At 38.4% G+C, this 21554-nt stretch overlaps 1 protein-coding gene across 5 annotated transcripts in view; it reads right to left on the bottom strand.

Annotated features, from left to right (window-relative positions):
- Positions 1-21554, bottom strand: part of LOC130835244 (cGMP-specific 3',5'-cyclic phosphodiesterase-like) — a 39861-nt gene that overhangs the window by 933 nt on the left and 17374 nt on the right. The window contains exons 3-5 of one of the 5 annotated variants that reach the window (XM_057706678.1): positions 18264-18384; positions 17160-17263; positions 906-923 (exon numbers count right to left, since the gene is read on the bottom strand). In XM_057706678.1, coding sequence (XP_057562661.1) covers positions 18346-18384 — 39 coding nt within the window. In that variant the 3' untranslated portion in view covers positions 906-923; positions 17160-17263; positions 18264-18345. Of the gene's footprint in view, positions 1-905; positions 924-17159; positions 17264-18263; positions 18385-18873; positions 19194-21055; positions 21337-21554 lie in introns of those variants that run through there. The other 4 variants (XM_057706677.1, XM_057706680.1, XM_057706676.1 and 1 more) reach the window with 4 other exon arrangements.

Genomic DNA, 21554 nt, shown 5'->3' with positions numbered 1-21554 from the left:
TGCTCACTTGTGTTCAGCAGCACTGAATCCTATGAACACCAGTAGCTTTTCATGAAACCAGTGCTGAAGTTAAAAATTAGTTCATATGTCTTTGAGGAAATAAAACAAAACAATTCCTGTGACCACCATCTGTTTTGATGATCAAAAATAGTATATTAAAAGACTACCTGAGGCGGCGAAACCTTGAATGACCACCAAAAAGCTCAAAGTGCTTTCTGATTGACGCGAACATCGTTTTTTCTCCAATTCTTGGCACTGAAACCAGAGTATGTCTACAGCACTTGGCAGAGTACTGTGGACAAATCCACGAAAGCTCAGGATTCCGTAGTAGTCAAGATCACTGGCCATTATGATGTCAGAGTTTTGAGGCTTATGCTATAACTGACAAATGCCATACTTGTTTTGCTGACTTTGCTTCCACCTTTTCATATTTTAAAATTACTCTTTTTATTTTGAAATAACTGTAGATTCCCATGTAGCTATAGGAAATAATACAGAGTCTATAACCTTTTACTCAGTTTCTCCCAATGGTAACATGTCTCTAAGCTATAATACAATATCATAACTAGGATATTAACATTGAAACAGTAAAGATACAGCACATTTCCATCACCTCAGCAATCCTTTAAATTACCCTTCTACAGCTATGTAGACTTCCCTCCAACTTTTACCACCTCTTTAATCCCTGGCAACCACTAATCTTTCTCCATTTCTTTAATTTTTGCCATTTTCAAGAATGTTATACCAATGGGATCATACAGTATGTCACATTTTGGGATTTGCTCTTGTCCACTCAGCATAATTGGAGATTCATCCAGATTGTTGCAGGTATAATAGTTCGTTTCTTTGTAACTCTTGGTAGTAGTCCAGGATAATGATGTATCACAGTTTGCTTAACCAACTGGGTTGTCTTCAGTTTTGGCCTGTTACAAATAAAGCCGCAACAAAAACTTGTGTACACATTTTTGTGTCAACATAGGTTTCCCTTTCTCTAGGCTAAATGCCCAGGAGTGCAAATGTCTGGTTGTATGGTAGTTGTACCTTTTGTTTTTAAAGAAACGGTCAAATCATTTTCCAGAGTGGCTGTACCATTTCACATTCTCACCAGTACTGTATGTGTTTGTTTCCCCAAATCCACACAAACATTTGGTGGTGTCATTTTTTATTTTAGGCATTCTGATAGCTGGGTAGCTCCATCTCATTGTGGATTTAATTTGCATTTCCCTAATAGTTAATGACACTGAACATCTTTTCATGTGCTTATTTGCCATCTGTATATCTTCTTCAGTTTTACGAACCTACGGTAATCTGCCAAAAACATTTCCTGTAAAGACACCTTTCTCTTTCCACTAGAAAACTGACCATTGTGCAGTTGAGGAGGCTGCTGCACAGATAGTTTAGGTACCATGAACCCAAGCAGCCACAGTGTAACGGAAGGATTCAAATCCTGCTGACTCTGGAGGTCACACAGCCTCTGGGCAGTGAGGCCCCTAATCTTTTCTCACAGGGATGGTCTCTTTGCTCTGACAACAGTGAAGGACTGAAATTTGATTATGTAAGAAAGTTTGTGGTTTCCCTTGCAAGCTCCTGTAATAGTTATCTGAATACATGTCTTTTATTCCCCACTAGACTCTAAGGACCTCAAGGAATGAGTCTATTTTTTGATGTATCATTAAATTCTCACAGGCATTGGCACATTGGAGGAATTCAAAACATTTTATTGAGTAAATCAATGATATAGCTTTCTGCCCTGGGTGAAGGAAAAAAAGAGAGAATCTAAAAGTCCCTCTTCCTTTTACTTCATTCATTTAACAGAGAGTATTTGAACCTGTACTGAAGGAAAGGCACTTGGTTAGGTCTGGGCAGCAGGGAGCAAAAGGGACTCTGGCCCAGCTCTCTCACAAAACCTAGATTTAAATGGGGGAGACAGAAATTAAACAGAATCTCACTAATAACTCTTATGTCAGACTCTGGTAGGTACTACAAAGAAAAATTAAAGAGTGAGATGAGCAATTACAAGACGGACCAGACACCTGACTTTGTGGAGAGGGCAGGCAAGGAAGGCTTCTTTGAACAGCTCCTGTGAAATGAGCTTTACAAGATAATTTGGGGGACTTCCCTGGTGGTCCAGTGGGTAAGACTCTGTGCTCCCAATGAAGAGGGCCCAGGTTCGATCCCTGGTCAGGGAACTATATCCCACATGCATACCACAACTAAGACTCCACATGCCACAACGAAGACCCGGCATAGCCAAAATAAATAATAGATTTTTTAAAAAGATAATTTGGAATTAATTAGGAGGGTGGAGAGGAAAGGAGAGAGGTAAAGAGGGTTGGAGGGAAGGAGCGGAAAGAGAGAGAGGGAAAGAGGGAGAAGAAGAGAAGAGAAGAGAAAAGTGTGTGTTGGGAGAGGATGTTTCATATTTCTTGCTGAAGGGATAGAATCTGAATATATGAAATTTCAGAGACGTGAAAGAGTTTGGTAGGTTGGAGACACTAACAGAAGGTACAGGAAGGTGAAGTAAGTCAGGAAAGGTGGGTGGAGGCCAGAAGCACGGGTCTTATTAGTCCTTTGTGACTTTGTTAAGGTCTTCACTCTTAAAATGAACTAGCATAGAAGCGGCATATAGACAGTGGCCTCCAGAGACTATTCAGCACTTTTAAAGGGACAGTGCTGGTCTGGACATGCTTGACTGTGATTAGAACCGTGGAGGCTCATTGGGCAACACTTTCTGGCCTCTCATCAAGCATTTGGCAGAATCTATTTAAGGCAAGAAATGTAGGCAGACATATCTCTGCACCTTCCCCAGTTCCCATATTATCTCCATTCTCTGCCTCTCCCTTTTGGAGAGGTTAGGGGCCAGGAAGATGTCTCCCCTTCTAGAATCTAGTCACTGGTAATCAGTTCTGATATTCGTCGAGGAGCTTTTTAGGCTGTCCTCTCCCAGAAATGTTGAGTTACCAGATCCAGAAAACCTGTATTTATAAAAAGTGTTTTGCGTGATCCTTACATAGGACCAGGACTGTGATTGTTTTTTTAGGCATCAGTTGAGGAAGAAGTATTCTTACACCATCTTCCCTTTCTAGTGAAGCAAAAGAGAGAACACTTCTCAGAAAGATCAAGGAAGGGTTCCTTAGTCATGTAATAGTAATCTTTAAATGTAATAGCTAAAGCTGAATTTCTTCCAAAATACCATTGTTAGTTCTTTTAATTTTATGAAAGAATTCTAAATGGAAAAACAGTGACATGTGTTTTCTTTTTTTTTTTAACTTTATTTAATTTTTTTATTGGGGTATAGTTGCCTTACAATGTTGTATTAGTTTCTGCTGTACAATGAAGTGGATCAGCTATATGTATACATATATCCCCTCCCTCTTGGATCTCCCTACACCCCCACCCCCAATCCCACCCATCTAGGTCATTACAGAGCACCGAGCTGAGCTCCCTGTGCTATACAGCAGGTCCCCACCAGCTATCTATTTTACACATGGTAGTGTATATATGTCAATCATAATCTCCCAATTTGTCCCACCCTCTCCATCTCCCTCCGTGTCCACATGTCCATTCTCTGTGTCTGCGACAAGGCGCGTTTTCATTTATTTCATTGAACACTGAACTTTTGCCCTAAGTATCAAATAGAAGAGGTGATCCTATGACAATAGTACCAACATTTAAACACATTGCAAAGATGAGACTATTCTGTTTTTTCCTTTAGATTTTTAACTCTTTGATTAAATGTCTGTATTGGAAAACAGATTGGGTATTGTCAAGAGCATGAGTTCTGGAATCCAGTTACCTAGTTTTGAATCCTTCCTTGTTCTTTACCATGTGGAAAGACTAGGAAAATCGGTGTGCAGTGTCCTTATTTGTAAAATAGAGATGATGATAAAAGTACATCATGAAAATTAAGTGAGATTATACTTCAGAAAACTTACTGTGGTACCTAACACAGTAATCCCTCAGTTAATGTTAGTCATACTTTTAGGAGACTGAAACTTTGTATTCAAAGATAGCAAGCAGCATGGTGGATATTCTTCCAAGACAAAGACAGGGAGCTAGAACAGCTACCAATGTTGACTGACTGACTACAAGTTGCCAAGCTCTTTGCCATGCAGTTTATGTACATCATCTCATTTCTTTGCAGCAGATTTGTGAGGTGAGAATCATTATTTCTAGTTTTAGAGATGGAGAAACTGAGGCTCAGAAAGGTTAAGTAACTGAGAACCATATACCAAACAGTTTAGAGTCACGTTTGTCTCATTTCAAAGTCAAAATGTTTGCACAACTGAACAATGTTTCCCTTCTGGAGGAGGGAAGAAAATATATTTAAGCCACATCAGGTTTAGGTTGGCTCCCAAATTATTTAATTGGAATGTATCTAAGTGTTTTCATTAACTGTCAGCATTTGCATTTGGTGCCCATACCCTACTCTGTCCTCCTTAAAGTGGCTGGTTGTGGAACCCTTGGCTGGCAGCATGGACTAGCTCTCAGACAGGAAGTTTATATCAGCTCCCAAGGTGGATCGTCGACTCCTGTTACTTTAAGGAGCCAGACCTTGGGCTTCAGGCAGGCTGGGAGTAGCAGTCAGGACTGTGAAAGTGCTCTGATGATTCACCTCCTGATGTCTGGTTGTCCACGTCTCTGTGACACAGACCAGGCTGTGAATGGTGGCTAAACCTTTCCCCTGCCTCCTCAGCCTACTCGCCATTCTGGGTCACTGTCTCTGTGAGTAATTTCTCTCCTGATTCTGGCACTCTGGACCGTCTACTACCTACTAATTGATTTTTACCTCCGCAGAAAGGGGAAAGAGAGGGATGCCCAGGCCTTGGCAGTGAGTACTTGTTCCACTACCCTTTTCTGCCCCCTGCTGACCATACCTGGGAATTATGTTTAACCCCCAGGCCCTTGGTCCAAGCCAGATTCCTAATAGAGTGAGTGAATCCTGGCACACACAAAAAAACTAAGTAAATAAAATAAGTGATATTTTCATGCATTATTTTTAAAAGGCAAATTTCAAAAAAATACTTTAAAATATATTTCAAATTTCAAAAAAAAATACATGATTAACAAAATATCTCAATGTATCCTTAAAGAATACAGTCATCCCTCAGTATCTGTGGGGGATTAGTTCCAGGATTCCTTGTGGATACTACAATCCACGGATGTTTGAGTCTGTTATGTAAAATGGCATAGTATTTGCATATAACCTATGCACATCCTTCTGTATGCTTTACATCATCTACAGAGTACTTATAATAGCTAATACAATGTAAATTCTAGGTACACAGTTGCCAGTGTGCAGCAAATTTAAGTATCGCTTTCTGGAAATTTCTGGAATTTTTTTTGGAATATTTTGGACCTTAAGTTGGTTGAATCCGTGGAACTCATGGATGCATAGGGCTGACTGTACCATCTTATATGTACATAGACCCTACCATCCATCTTTTCACTCAAGGGACAGGTCTGATAGCAGAGTTGAAAATCATGCTAACAGTATTGATCAGTCTTTTTCATCATGCATGTGTATGAGAAAAAAACCCCAGAAAGTGTAGTAGAAACCAGCAGCAAAAATGATAGGGTCCAAGTGGAACCGATATAACAGTTGACTCCTGAAGAAAACAGTTAATTAAGACAACTGAAGAAAAAATTGATAAAAAAAAAAACACCCCAAACCCTAACATCTTCAGAGTCAAGAAGCCAAAGAATAGGTGGCTGGGAAATGAGAATAATCAAAGAAGAAAGATTTCTTGGAAATTAAAGGTATCCTTGGCTAAATGAATAATTTAGTAGGAAGTCTTGAAGATTGGGTTTAAGGAATCCCATTTGAGCTTGACACTTGGAACATTCATCTTTCCATTTTAATGATATAGATTACCTTTTTTTCCTCAATAGGTAGAGCTATTCAGTCTTTCAACAAGGAGTAATTTAATAATCGGAATAATGTAAATGCTATTTCAGTTTGTAGAATCAACATATAAACAAAACTTGGAAGACAATAGTAGCTATAAAAGAGAATCTAATATTAATAACATTGATAATGTATAAAAATGGAAGTCTGACTTTTAAGGCAGCAGAGAGATGTGGAAGGTAATATCAGACAGATTTTTCTCACGTTATCTAGTAATGAATCAGATATACTATCTAAAATTGATGTAACGAAATATGGGGTTTAAGCATATTCTTTAAAATTATAGATAACCACCAGAAGAACCAAAGCACTATAACTGGAAAAACTTAGTAATGGATAAGGAAATATGAACTAAGTTTATTGTCTTTCAATAGATACTATCTAAAGTTGATGAATGAGAAGTGGAGGAATTAGCATAAGTTTCAGAGGTATGGTAATAACCAGCAACAGAATAAAAGATGTTTAAAAATAGGGAGTAAGGGGTGGTGGGATGAATTGGGACTTTGGGATTGACATATATACACTACTAAGTATAAAATAGATAACTAATGAAAACCTACTGTATAGTATAGGGAACTCTACTCAGTGCTCTGTGGTGACCTAAGTGGAAAGGAAATCCAAAAAAGAGGGGATATATGTATACATATAGCTGATTCACTTGGCTCTACAGCAGAAACTAACACAACATTGTAAAGCAACTATACGCCAATAAAAATTAATTAAAAAAGTAGGAAGCTGGGTTAGAAATGGGCCGTGGGAGAACGAGGTCAGGTAGAGAACTTACATTTTTTAGTACCACTCTGTACTGTTTTATTTTTTTTAACTTGTGCATGTATTAATTTTACAGGTTAAAGTAAAAAGTGAAAAAACACACACACACAAAAAACAAACCAAAAAAATTCTGCAGCTGCAGCTCTTGGCACCATTTTCCTCCACAGCTGCAGTCTCTCTCCTTACACTGATGGTCAGATCCTACTGAGACAGGAATGCGTAAGAACAGAAAAGTTTCTACCCTGAAGTTTAGGTTTAAGTATTTTTTGTTTGTCTGTGCTTGTGCTCTGTCTTTTCAGTGGCCCAACCTTTTGGAATACTAACTTTTGACTACTTACATCTGTGATATCTAGAATCTCCTTAAAGTTTTGCTAAACTTTGGTATCCTCCTGTTACTTTTTCTTCTTTTTTTTGTTTTTTCAATCAAGGTAAAATTGGTATATAACATTTATACAAATTTCAGGTATGCAACATTATAAATCAATATTTGTATACACTACAAAATAATCAGCACTGTACGTCTAGCTACCATCCATCACCATACAATTGCTCTCCTTCACTCACTTCACCCTTCCTCCAACCCTCTTCCTTCTGGTAAACACCAATCTGTTCTCTGAATCTGTGAGTTTGCTTTTGTTTTGTTTGTTTTGGTTTTTATATTGCACATAAAAGAGAAATTATATGGTATTTGTCTTTCTTCTTCTGGCTTATTTCACTTAGCATAATGCCCTCAAGGTCCATCCATGTTGTCGCAAATGGCAAGATTTCCTTCTTTTATGGCTATACGGTATTCTGTTGTGTCTATATACACTGCATCTTCTTTATCCATTCACCCATCCTTGGACGTTTCGGTTGTGTCCATATCTTGGCTGTTGTAATAATGCTGCAGTAAACATAGGGGTGCATATATCTTTTCAAATTAGTGTTTTTGTTTTCTTCAGGTAAATACCCAGAAGTAGAACTGCTGGGTCATTTAGAAGTTCTAGTAAATTTTTGAGGCGTTTCCATACTGTTTTCCACAGTGGCTGAACCAGTTTACATTCCTACCAACAGTGCACAAGAGTAATCCTGACTCACTGGCCTCTGTTGTGATCCTGGTGTTTTTTTGTTTGTTTCTGTTTTTTGCTCTTTAATACTTATTTGGGCTGCTCCAGGTCATAGGTGCAGCATGCGAACGTAGTTATGGCATGCAGACGTCTTAGCTGCAGCACGCAAGTGGGACCAAGTTCCCCCGTCAGGCACTGAACCCCAGCCCCCTGCACTGGGAGTGCAGAGTCGTACCCACTGGACCACCAGGGAAGTCCTGATCCTAGTGTTTTAATTTTTTTTTTTTTTTATTTTGACTCTAGTTACCTACTGCCCACCTGGGTCCAACTCAGCCTGCCTAGGTAGGAAGGAAACGTTTATGGAAAAGTGATGACAATTACTAGTATCAGAGTAAATAAAACAGTGTACATTATTAAGTTAAAACATAGTGCTAAGGAAGTAGGGTGATGGTCTCTACTCCATTCCTCACGTTTTCATGGAGAATAGTGTACTTCACCCCTACAGAGAACACACTTGGAAGGATCTGGGAGTAGAGGTTTTCTCTAGACCACAGTCTTACATGAGACAATAGACAGGAGGAAATGAAGAAACCAGAATATCTAAATAAGAAGGCAATAATGTCTCGCATGTCACTCTCTGAGAGAAAGTAGGCAACACATACGGGGGGAATCCCCACAAGCATCTCCCAAACAAAACAAAACAAGAAGAAACACAGAAATACATATATTATACACGTAGAAATACAACTGTTGGGCAGTTTCTGGTCAGTACACACAGATGCCCAGGCTGTGGACTCAACACTGGTGCAGCTGGCTGGCCTGCCATGGGACTGAAACCAGGTGTTCTCAGGTTCTCACTGTCTCCCACACAGCTACCACTAAGTGACCTGCCATGCTCTTTGGCTGAGAATAGCAACATCGAACGACATTCCACCATTCATTTAATTTGGGGATCATAATTTTGTTTGTGATAACTTCTGCAGTGGAGCTGCAGTTTCCTTTGTGGCTACTGACCCCTTGGAGAGTAAAACTAACCAGAGATTTGAATTTAAAGAGGCTGAAGAAGCTACATACCTATGAAAGACAGCTTGGGACACAGCTGCCGATGTGGGAACCCAGACAAGTAAGTAAGACCCTCTGGCTGAGACGGAGCCAGTCGTATAAAATTGGGAATGAAGGCATTTGGACTTTAATTTCTGTGGGCTTTTATTTGCAAGGGGATTTCGTTTTGAGGACGTTGAATAATAAGAGTTTCCTATTGTTCAAATTTGGGACATGTTTATGTTGTTGATCCAGTCTTTGTATTCATTTCATAAAATCTGGTGGATCTATTCTGGACAACATGACAGGAGATAATTACTGATAAGAATAGAATAGGGAGTGAATTTTGAGCTTAGGGTGCCGCATGGAATCCTGGCTGACTCATGATGCTAGAGTCTTTTGTGGGCAAAAGGTGAAATGCCCATCAGCAGTTCCAGAGGGGAACGTTGTGTAGAAAGGAGCAGAGTGTACGATGGTGAGAGCACAGCAGCACTGTGAGCAGCTGCCTGCCCTGCTGAGAGGACGGCAGCCCAGGCTGACTTCTAACTCGCTTAAGAACAATGCCTTATGACATCGTTTCCCAGCCTTCCTTCATATACGCGCTGCTTTGGGATTTTTATTTATTTGCGCATCACCCATGCTAATACTGATACATTTTTAAAAATATTGTGTGTACTTTAAAATTCTTGAGCTCATGATATGTTAAAATATATTTTTTTCTGAATACAGATTAAAATGCATAATTACTAAAATTAAAAAAAATGCCTGTCACCATCACCCTGCTACCTGAAATCAACTGACATAATGCCAGTGGGACACACACTGTAATATGCTAAAAGATGAGAAACCTGGCAGAGAAGGGGAGGGATGCGTGTTGCTTCACTCTTCAGGTTTCTGTTCTAATCCTGTTGATGGAAAGTGATACTAGATAAATATTTAGGGCCCCTCTCTACACCTTCTCTCTCACACCTTCCCAGGCAACAAAGAAGAACTCAGTTTCTAAGACTTGCAGGAGCTCAGGTACAGCGTTTTCTAATTCTGCCCTTGGCGTTCAGGGAGCAGTACTTCTTACTCCCACGCTGGAGCTGGGCTTGAGTGAGGAAGACTGAAGTTCATTTGTGGAGAACTGGAGCAAACCTATTTCTGCTTTAGGCCTAAGCCTCATCTCCTACTCAGCTTTACTAGGGAACCCCATAATTTAGATGATAAGACATACATTTCAATCTCTGCTTCCTGGGTCTATTTCTCAACCTGGCTAAAGTCCATAAAGCAGAAGCCCAAATTCCAACACAGCATTTAGTTACAAAAACAAGTGAAAGAAATGAGAGAAGAAAATGTTGACTGAAGAAAACGAATGCTCCTGTTACACAACAAAATGTTTTGTGTTAATAAACATTTAGTGATAGCTTATTATGCAAAAGAGTTTTTTAAAAAGTTAATGTTCCTTGACACTCAAATATTGTGGCTGTGAGTTTTCACTTCTCCAGCTTGGGGTTAGAGTCGTGTGGTATTGTAGTCTCCTTGGCTGAGTCTGCACAGGGAAACAGGGGAACCCTTCTTTGTTCCCCAGTCTCTGAGAAGCAATGAGATACAGTAGAAAGAATATGGGCTTTGGAGTCGGGTCTGGGGATGTATTCTGGATGTTTCAAGTTGGGCAAATTACTTAACCTTCCTGAATCTCACTGTTTACAGGTATAAAATGGGGATAGTAACTCTCATTGGGTTGTTGTGAGGACTGAGATAATGCATGTGTAATGTACTAACTTGATGCCGGATCCCCTCCCTGCCCACAAATTGAGCTAAAGATACTCTAGGAAGGATTCTTTCTCCCTACTCAGTGTTCCTTCACGGTTATCCTCTGGGACTTACTGGGGATCAGCAGTTATACAACCTTCATTCTGGATCCAGTCCTTCTCTTTCCACACTCTTCTCCCCTCACAGACCTGAAGTTTTGGAGCTATTCCTTACTCTGGAGGACTTGTCATTTGGAACTCAGACTTCATCATTTTCTTTGCTTCGTGGCTCTGCCTATGTCCCATCACCAGTTTCCAAGACCACAGGCTGTAGCCCAAGTCTCCCACTTCCCCACCTAGAAGGAACCAGGCTGAACAGGTGTAAAGCACCGAATTGGTATTTGGCACGCAGTAGATGCTCATTACCTATAAATTTCTTTTCTTAGATCTGGAAGCTTTGAACTGTTTTCTACAGAGCTGTATTGACTATTATGATTGAGTACAGTGATCCAAGAACTGTATTTTAGAAATGAAATATTTTGGATATCACTGACTCAATCTTTAAAACCACTAACTTCTGCACTTAGTGAGACTGCCATTCAAATAGAAATCATATCCATGTCTAGGCATCCACTCAATATGTTCATATCTAGATAGTTTTTAAAGACATTTTGAGATCTTTCCCTTGCATAGAAAGAGTATGGTTTGCCTCCTTATGCTCAGCGGCCTTTTCCAGCACAGATAAAATTCCAAGATAATAAAGATTTTGATCTCATGCAAGTTCCTTGGTGCAAACAGGCTTGCATAGCAAAATGATGCAGATAAACATGGATGAAAACGGACTTTACACAAATAAATGAAACTATATTATGTTTCTCTAGTATAAAAATAGATCAAATGGCAGGAGGACAAAAATAGGTGAAGTGGTAACATAAACTGACTTGTGAAATCAGAGGGTCAACTCTGACATTTTTCTCTCTAGGCCTTTTCTAATAGTTTTGTTGCTAGGGCTACAGTGTTTTTGCCAGATTGGAACAGGATTGTCAACTCTAATGGAGATTAAGTAGCTTTCCCAGCTAGATTTTTTTTTTTAATAAGCGTAGGTTAATACTGCTGGCTTTCAAAGCCACATTCAAGAACGGAAAGATCACTGAAGATCTGTTTTTAGAAAATATAACTCATAAAATTTGAAGTTTAGCAGACAGGTTCTATTTCACAGTTATTCCAACACAAACCTTTATCATGGTTACATTGAACAAAATAACTTTACAATTTCATACACTGAATAGAAAAAGAATGAGAAACTATTATTTACAAGTTAAGCAAAAAAATTAATTCCCCAAGGAGTAACTGAGATTGTTAAATGAACAATTCTCCTGATTAGTTGGAAAACTGTTTCACAGATGCTTGAAAATTCATACTTGATTTATTCTGTAAACAGTATAGATAAGGTATAGGATAAAGTCCTCTGTGTTTTGGTTCTTTCCATTCATTGGTCAAAGTCATCTGAGGAAAGCATAAATACAAACTCACCAATGAAACTTAAAGCCCAGTAAAGAAAAAGTAATTTGTTCAGGACACTCAATTGCTCAAAGGATGTAGAAGGTAAGAACCATTAAGAAAAGGCGGAAGAAGAATTGCTTTTGATGTGCTTGTTGTGGAGTCAGATGAGCTTCCTTGGCTGTGGTCAAAAGAGACCATCTAAACTTTAAAAAACATGGTGCCGTTTGCATGCACACTGACTCTGCAATTCTGTTTGTGCACCAAAGCATGAGAATTAAATGAAATAGTTCATGTGAAGTGCCTAGCAAAAGACAGATGCTGTGTTCCCCCCTCCCCCCGGTATCTTTACATTTTTGTAGACAGAAATACCAGTGTTAACTTCCAGTAAGAAAAGCTGAATATTGTAGTCTTTAGAGTCAGAGGAAATTCACTTTAAGGATCCCAACATTAGTGACACCTGGTGGAAAATACAGGTATTACAATATAGCATTGTAGCTATTCTGATCTTTCACAGATAAAATTAAGGTAAATTTCACAGATGAAGCAATTAAATGGTAACAGAAGGTAATGTCTATGTCTTTATGCTATTTGGAATCTCTGTATGCATCATGTGCTAAAGAACCTCCCTTCCCAAGTTTTCAGATCATAATTCACTGTGGGGTGTCCTGAGGAGTACCTTAAAGAAATAGCCAGTTGTGTTTCACAGAATACAGGATTGAGATAAGACAGAGAGCTGTCCCATTTGAGGTACCATGGATGGAAAAAACAAATGATGCTGTTTTAAATGTGAGCCTTGAATATCATAGAATCAATTGCTCTGAACCAGGGAGGGGTTTGAATATTTGTAAACAAAACAGCAAACAGATCTATTACAGGGTCAGCCAACTACAACCCATGGACCAAATATAGCCCACCATCTGGTTTTTGTTATTGGACCACAGCCATGCTCATTCATTTACCTGTTGTCTAAGGCTGCTTTCAAGTTACAACTGAATCCCTCGAGTAGGTGCAAGAGACCATATGGCTGCAAAGCCTAAACTAGTATCTGACCCTTTACGGAAAAAGTTCGCCAACCCCTGGTCTATTAGATCCTGTCATGGGATTGTCATACCTCTCCCCCCATCTCCTTGGGAGGAGTATACTTCCCTTCCCCACTGACGTTTGGCTTAGCCATAAGACGTGCCTTGGCCAGTGGAATGTGGAGAAGTGTCAGTGTGCAAGTTCTGAACCGAAGCTTCGAGAATTCTGGCTAGTCACTGCCCCTTCAGTGGTAGAACAAGACACATGACCTGCAGGCTTAGCTGAGAATGAGATAAACACCCCAGCTGACCTGCAGACTTGAGGAAAAAATGCTTATTGTTGCTAATGGTATGGTTGTTTGCTCTACAACAAAAGCCAATTGATACATGAGATTGTTAAACCTATGTGTAAAAATTCCCACAGGCTTGGCTTCTCTGTCGGATTGATGGTACTGGGAGAAGGATCCTGAAGACCAGGTATGGTTCAGTCCCTTCTGGGGCTCTATTTCAGAACTTGATGGGCTCCCCTGGAACCTGGTTTCATTCCTCTACCTCCTTGGTAAGCAAAACTGAGTCAGAGCCCAGGCAGCTCTAGAGGCCCACCAGACTCTTGGGATCTTAGCTTCTCTATATTTAACACGGTGTGGAAGTCAGTCACAATTCTTTCATCTGTTGGTTTAAGTACCTCCCTCCCAGGGTGTGCCTCACGGTATAGAAAGAGGGTGGAACAAGTCCAGTTGGAACCTTAGACCAAAGCTTTCCCAATCTCGTTTAATCACTAAAGCTTATAGCTTGGCTCCCACTCAACTCAAATATGTGTAATTCTGAACTGACATATAATCTATAAGAGGTAAGAGAGATCATGACTAGCTCCTCAGAATTCTCACAAGAGTAAATATTAACATGCAAATGGTGTGGGAAGTCTAATTTAACCATGTTAAGGATGTTGGCCGAGATGAAATGATCAAGGTATTTTAAAATGCAATTTCCCAGAATTCTTAGTCTTACATCTCAACTTGTTAAAATGGAAATAAAGCTTTTCATTGTCACTTTTTTTTAAACCATCAACCTGAGTCATTTGGATAGATCACTGAGTAACACTAGTGACCCATTTATTACATAAAGATATACAGATCGCACAAATTTGTCACTGAAAATCCCTGGGGCTGCCCTAGTCCTCTGGTTTTCAGCCTTCCCTTTGATTCTTTACGTAGCTAATATTATTCCATTAAATTTTTCAGCACCAATTTTTGCTGTTTTCAAAAAAAGAAGAGCCTAGCTGATGCAGACCTGATACTATAGAGTAACCTGTGGGCAACAGATTGTATGGCAGAAGCTTGTTATTGAGAGTTTCAAATCCACAGCATTAATTTTTGGACATAACTCTTAAAGCAGAAGTAACATAATAAATCACAAATGAAAAGTACTAATATTAAAGGTCACTTAATTTGTCAAAAATACACATGATGGAAATTTAAGCGTCATCAGTAATATACAATGGTGAGCTTTTTTGGGGGCGGGGAGGGGAAGAACCACATCATTATTCCCACTGTCTAACAGAGGGCACATTCGGCGTTCCCTGAAGCAGTCATTGCTTTCTATAAAAACGTTCAAGCGTATTTCCTAAAAACAGGACCATGATTTTCAACACTCTCCATATTTTTACTCAAGTTCTATTTCTGCTTTCCTTCTCAACGCATATTTCAAATGTTAACAGATTATGAACAGCTCAAGAATTCAAATGTTGACTCTTGACCATCCCTAAATCAACAGTATTTCCGAGTAACTACTTTCTTATTTAGGAAGACTTGTGGGTGAACCTGTTAGATAGCTTCAACAACACTTCAGAGACTGGCTTTTGCAACAGCATTCATGATACCCATCATCAAAAACGGGCACCTATTCGTCCAGCAGCTCTAAGAGATGGAAGAATATAAGACATTGCCCTTTATTCTTAACAAGCACACTGTTGGATCAGAGAGAAGATTATCCAGGTGAAACAACAAAGACAATACATAATGAAGTAAACTGTTTGGTTACTTCATAGTCCTCTGCTGTGTATTTTCCTCTCCTTCATAAGATCTCAAGCTTCAGTACTGTAATAAATACTACAGTACTACACGATCTGTGGTTGGTTGAATCCATGGGTATGGGGTAACCATGGATGTGGAGGGCTGGCTATAAGTTATACTGGGATTTTCAACTGCTTGGAGGGTCAGTGAGCCAATCCCTGCCCTGTTCAAGGGTCAACTGTATATGGAACATTAGACTGGCAGTAGGCTAAGAGTACAGAAAGGTTCTACAACTCAACATTTGCTAAACTGAATTAATTCCAAAGGACATTTATCATTTCATAAAAAGAACATTTATTTTAAATGTACTGTTGAGATGAAGGGGGTACAATAAAAGCTTGTCCATTAAAGTGAAAGTACCTCAAGACTTACTCAACTTTGAATTCTTAGGCTAACCATAGTAGGCACAAGAAATAATATGCTGCACTGAATCCATTATAACTATTTAACTGTATCAACACCACACCAATATAAGAATATTTTAAGACAAATTTAGAACATACACATTTAACTTTATTTCATCATTGTCCTTTAAAGCTTGATTTTATAAAACATAAAAAGACATTCTGAAAAGTTCAGTATCACAGGAATTTGAATAGCAGGACTATCCATGGCTTCATAGATTCGAGTTATATAAATTAAAATCAAATAATTGGAAAACTTTTCAATATGGAAACTATACAAATAAATGGCAAAGGGACCTAACAGGATCAATATTTCATTACTTATGGACTATCATTAGTTCCTTTCAAGATCTAAACACATGTTCTCAATATTCATATTTCTTTTGCTCTATTTTATATTTAGATATTTCTGTATACTCTGAGTCAAGGTGCTTGACCAAAAGGTCTGATTTAGAAAGACATTTAGCTGTATCGCAAAAGTTTTTCCATCTACAGTTACCATCATCAAAGGAACTGACATTACAATGCTGATGTAATCTGCTAGTTCCCTTTGGAACAGTGTGCAATAACTTACGTCAACCCTATGGAAAGTGAAACAGGTACCAAGGAATGGAACGGTTATGCACAGATTCAGTAAAGCATAATGTTAAGTTTTCCCCATCTAAAAATTAGCCAATGAAATAAAACATATCAACTACAGTTGATTTGGTTTCAGGAAAACCACATTTGAGAATACAAGTACATTATACTGTCTTTATCTCATCCTCAGTCGTTGACAGGAATTTTGTAGGCTACCATGCTATTTACTTTGTGAATTCTAGTAGTAAATGAACGAAGACGAACTTCCTCAGAATTGGTAATGAACTGTGGTCCCGACTCTTCCCATTTTTCAGGTACAACCAAATCCTTGTCTGTATAAATCAGGAGATCAAATGAACCTAAATTGCAGATAAAATCATTGAACTACATTATTTTTTCAAAAGTAAAACTGCCTGCCCTATCTCCCTCACATTTTGAACCACTCATAGTGTTAGAAAAGTAGTTTAGCCTGGTCTGTAATAACTAGTTAATTGCTTTTCCTCAATGGAAATTTACTGTAGTACAGAAAATATTGCACTCCTTTCACTTTATCTTATGAAAACTTCAAGTTTTTTTCTTTTCTTTAAAGAGGAAACCCGTTAAAGATATTTGTAGAAAGTGTATAATCAGTAACATGGGATAACATGAATATAACCTACAGGAGAACTGACATCTTGGTTCTGTGATTGCAGTATCCTAGTGCCTAGAACAGAGTCTGGCACATAGTAGGTATTCAGCACACATGTGATGTTTGAAGGAGTAAGGAAGGTAGACAAGTAAGACACAATTATAGCTGTAGTCTTAAATATATATCAATACATAAAAATGTATAAGAAATTAAGGAAGGAATTACATTAAAACATTCAAGGGTGAGTACTGTGGAATACTTTAATTCCTTTCTTTTCAGCATTTCCAGATTTTACAGAATGCATATAACATTACTTTTCCTTTATAATGCTTCCTTAGTTTTATTACATGATATTGATAACTAAGAAAAAATTTAATAAAATGGTAATTCTTAAAATAGTAGCTTAGTCTTTTCCCCAACAAATTTAAGTCAATGTGAAGTTGTATAATACTTACAAGAAACTTCCAACAGTGGCAGAAATGTCACTGTAGCTGTCATCTGTCTGATCACTGAACGGATTTCATCTTGGATAGCTTTCTGAGACTTTTCTCTGGGTGCACTATCAAAGAGATCAAATCAGTTTAAGTTTTAATGACTTACTGAAAACATCTGTAAGGTTATTTATCTGATTTAATGACTCCAAAATCAAAGAAGTAATACATTAAAAAGGGGTGTTTTTAAAAAATGAGTGTATCATTAGGACCCATACCACAGTAGACATACTACGTATTTTTATTATTTCATTTATCCTTCTAATCATTTTTTTAGGGTTGGTCTTAGTATCAGGTCATTCTGTATCAGATGACCAGAAAATTTGCCAAGTGCTTCAAGTTAGGAAAGCTTCAGCACCTCTTAAAAAATAAAAATAACAGTGGTATCTAAAATGTTTAACGGATATAGTCATTTTGGCATTTTTAGTAATGCCTAAATGTCTAATTCCCTATTGTCTAAAACAAGATATTAAATTGTATATCAAATTATTTTTATAAGCTAAACATTTCCTAAAATAGACCAAAGGCTTCAGAAGCAAACTACATTTCATTATGAGAAATGGTTCTGAATTTACAGGTAAGTATGCCTAGGACAATGCTAGACATCAGCATATAACGATGCGCATTTCCCATTCCGGTGGTCTGGAAACTTCAGGGTTTATGAAGTGTCTTAGGAAATCTGTGGCATTAAGTGCAATGCAACAGAGTTGCACCTTAAGCTGGGAGAGTCTAGGATAATCCCTTATGGTTAAAAGCAGTTTTAAACAATTCATTACATGGGCCACCTAGTACATCATATGTAGTTTTGCATATACCACCATAAATACTACAATCTGAAATTCACCAATTTAGACTAAAGGCAATTATGTTAAAAGTACTAGAAGTTAATGACATGCTAAAGTCATAAGCACAATTCTTTTCCATAGGAGACTGAAGATCAAATTAAACATTGTAGAAAAAACTATACCTTATATGAAACTTGTTCAATATCATTAGAACTCATTTAGTAAAGACAACAAGTTTTAGAACAAGCATATTAAGGTGGAAATAATTTAAATTCCTACTTACCTGTCATCTTTTGCAGTCTTGTCACACTCAATATCAAACTGCCATCTTTCAAGGACCTCCCCACTTTCAATATTTGAGATGACTACCACCAATTTCTGAACTGAACACTTGTATAACCATTCTGTAATACATAACAAAGCATCTTTTTTGGTTCACGGAAATACAAAGCAATTCTTTTCTTAGGTCCTACTTCCGATCCTCAGCAAATTTCTACCACTGCTATTATGGATCTCCTCCAAATTATACAGAAAACTTGCCCCATCAATAACCTAGCTCCTGTTTTCAAATTCTCAGTAAGCAAGACCACTGGCTGAAAGTGAGGATGGGGATGCAGCACTGAGATTTGAGGAGAGAGGAGAAAGGAACAGATAGCAAAACATACCCCCCAAAAAAGAGCTAATGGTTTTGATCCCCACAAACCAATTCTCTCTGTAGCATGTTTCACTTTAGGGAATATCACAATTCTACCCCATTACATCTACCTAAAAAACCTAGAAAGTATTCTAGATTCTTCCTTCTACTTAACCCTCCATCAAATCAATCCCTCAATTGCCCAAACAGAAGTGTAACAAATCCACCCCTAGTCTGGATTATGCAAAAGCCTCCTTACCAGCTTCCCTGCTTCCAGACCCAGGGTTTTCCCTGCATATGAACAAATATGGAAATCAAAATCTATCATGTCAAATCATGTGGCTCTGGGTTAGAGATTAAACAAAGAAAACTGTTCATCCTTAACACTCTGGCCACACAGATCTTTAAATGACAGCAAATGTTTCCTGGCTTAAAAAAAAAAAAAAAAATCCAGCACCTCTTTTGCATGGCAACTTGCCGACTCTTCACAATCCCGCCTCAGCTTGCCTGCATGGCCTCGCCTCCAGTTTACACCCAAGCAAACACTGTGCCGAAATACTAGACACATTCCCTCCAATCCTGATCCACGAGGGAGGCGAAAAACAATGGTGCAGAGAGATAATAAGGATATACCAGTGAGCATTTTCCATAGGTATTAAGAAGCAAAGTACTTAAGCTACACACAAAGAGTGACCTCACGAAGACCTGCATTTGTGACATAATATTTTAGAAGACTTTTAATACCCCAATCATTTGTCGCAGCTCAAACAGCAGGGATCTTCCTCTTCTCCTCCTCAGTTCTCCTCTTTTAATTCTACTTGCTCTTTTCCCTTTGATTCAAGCCAATCTGGCAGGGCACACACTCCAACTTACCACCTTATTTTAAATCCAGTCTATGCTGTCTCTGGTAGCTGATGTTATTTTTAGAACATGAAAGGTTGAGAAAACACTATGTTTTAAGATCTTTTTAATTGAAGAATGGTTGGTTTATAATGTTTCAGGTGTACAGCAGAGTGACTCAGTTTTTACACACACACACACACACACACACACACACACACACACACGTATAGTCTTTTTCAGATTCTTTTCCAGTATAGGTTATTAGAAGATATTGAATACAGTTTCTTGTCCTATACAGTAGGTCCTTATTGTTTAAGATATTATTTTAATTAACAAGCAGAGTTCCTCATTTATCATCTGACCAGTTTTAAGGAAAGAGACTAAAGCCTCAAAGTACTCTTAGGACTTTTGGTGGTTTCACAGTATCTCCACACATCCTTTGATGCTGCTCTCTTCAAGAGGTGGGACCTAACTGCCCTCCCTGAGTTTGGGTCGGACATGAGGCCTGGCTTCTAATGAACAGCTACCGTGAAGCGAAGGTGAACAACTTGGACGTGCAAGGCGCTGCTGCTTCCTCCTTGCTCACCCTCTGCCGTGTGTCAAGGACACAGAGTGACCTACAGAGAGGCCTGCTTGGCCGGGAACTGAGGCCTCCTGCCAGCAGCCACGCGAGCGAGCCCTCTGGGAAGTGCACGCTCCAGCGTGAGTCAGGCCTCCCTGCTGCATCCTGAGTGCAGCCACGGGCAGGGAACCTGGGCCAGAACCACCCAGCCAGCTAGGCCGCTCTGGCATTCCTGAACCACAGAAACCGAGATAGGAAAGGCTCGTGTTCAGAATCACTAAGCTTAGGGTAATCTGTTATGCTGTAAGAGATCACTAATGTCATACACAGGATCATCAAATAATGTGTAATAATCAAATGCATCTGGAAGTTCTAAATCCAGGTCATCTTCACTTTATTTCACTGCTACCAAGTGATGCAAAAAAAAAAAAAAAAAAGAGAGAGAGAGAGATAAGATATGATTCAAAAATTTTATAAGATCACCAACTCTATACTTTTATTTGAATTCCACCCAGAATATTAATTTTCACTTTATGGTAGAAGAGAAACAAGTAAGAACTTTTAGGTGAGGATTTAATAAGAAGGAATACAGAGTACATAGTTTTTAAAGCACTTTGCCTATATAATCTTAGCTCTTAGATGAATAAAGATGTTTGCATACATATATCTATTGAGAGCAGCAATTTCACTGACAACTACCTTAACTCTTTAAGAATGCATGAACATTATTTAATAATCAAAATCCATCCCAAGGTCTCATTATGTGGTTCTGGGTCAGATATTATACAAAGAAATTATTTTCGCTTACCTGCAGCTGGTTCCAGACCTCTACTAGCCATAATTCAGGATCTATATAAAACTTCTCAAAATTAAACTTACAAATGCTCTATCAAATGAAAAATGCAAGGCATTCCAACAACTGCTGGAATTCTAAAAGTACCAATGAAGATTAACTTTATATTGAATAAAACATAGCATTCAGTCTGAACCAAATTTTCTGAGCATTGAAAATAAGATTTGGGTAAATATAGCCTACCATTAACTTAACTTTCAGTCTCAAGCTTTTATTCATTCTTTCTTCTCCTGGATCAGCAGTGTAGCCTCAGGGATTTAACTTACTAGCACTATGTTTTTCATCTGATGCTCTTAAGAAATGTTTTTTTCCTTAGGAAAGTGGTTACCATCTTCTTCTTTGTAAAATACACTTGTTTGTTATTCAAAGGGTAATGTGGAAAAAAAAAAAAGGAAAAGATCTTCACCATCACCATATCAAGTCCAGTACCAATGGAAACTTTTCGGAGTATTTCTGTTTTGTTTCTAAAACAAATATCACAGGGGAATAAATGCAATGCACAATTTATAAGTTTTCAAAAAACACATAAGTAGCCAATTCTTTAAGACTAAAATAGATCTAGATCAACTGACAGTCTGCAATTAAACTCTGCTTATTCTTGTAGCTCTATTTTCATCTAGTCTGACTTCGAATTGTAGGATTATGTATAAAGCTGTAACGTTTATCTGTTCCAAGCTTACGG

Source organism: Hippopotamus amphibius, chromosome 13 (assembly GCF_030028045.1).
Source record: "Hippopotamus amphibius kiboko isolate mHipAmp2 chromosome 13, mHipAmp2.hap2, whole genome shotgun sequence".
Taxonomy (NCBI): domain Eukaryota; kingdom Metazoa; phylum Chordata; class Mammalia; order Artiodactyla; family Hippopotamidae; genus Hippopotamus; species Hippopotamus amphibius.
Note: the sequence above shows the minus strand (reverse complement) of the source record. Positions and strands in the feature narration are given on the sequence as shown.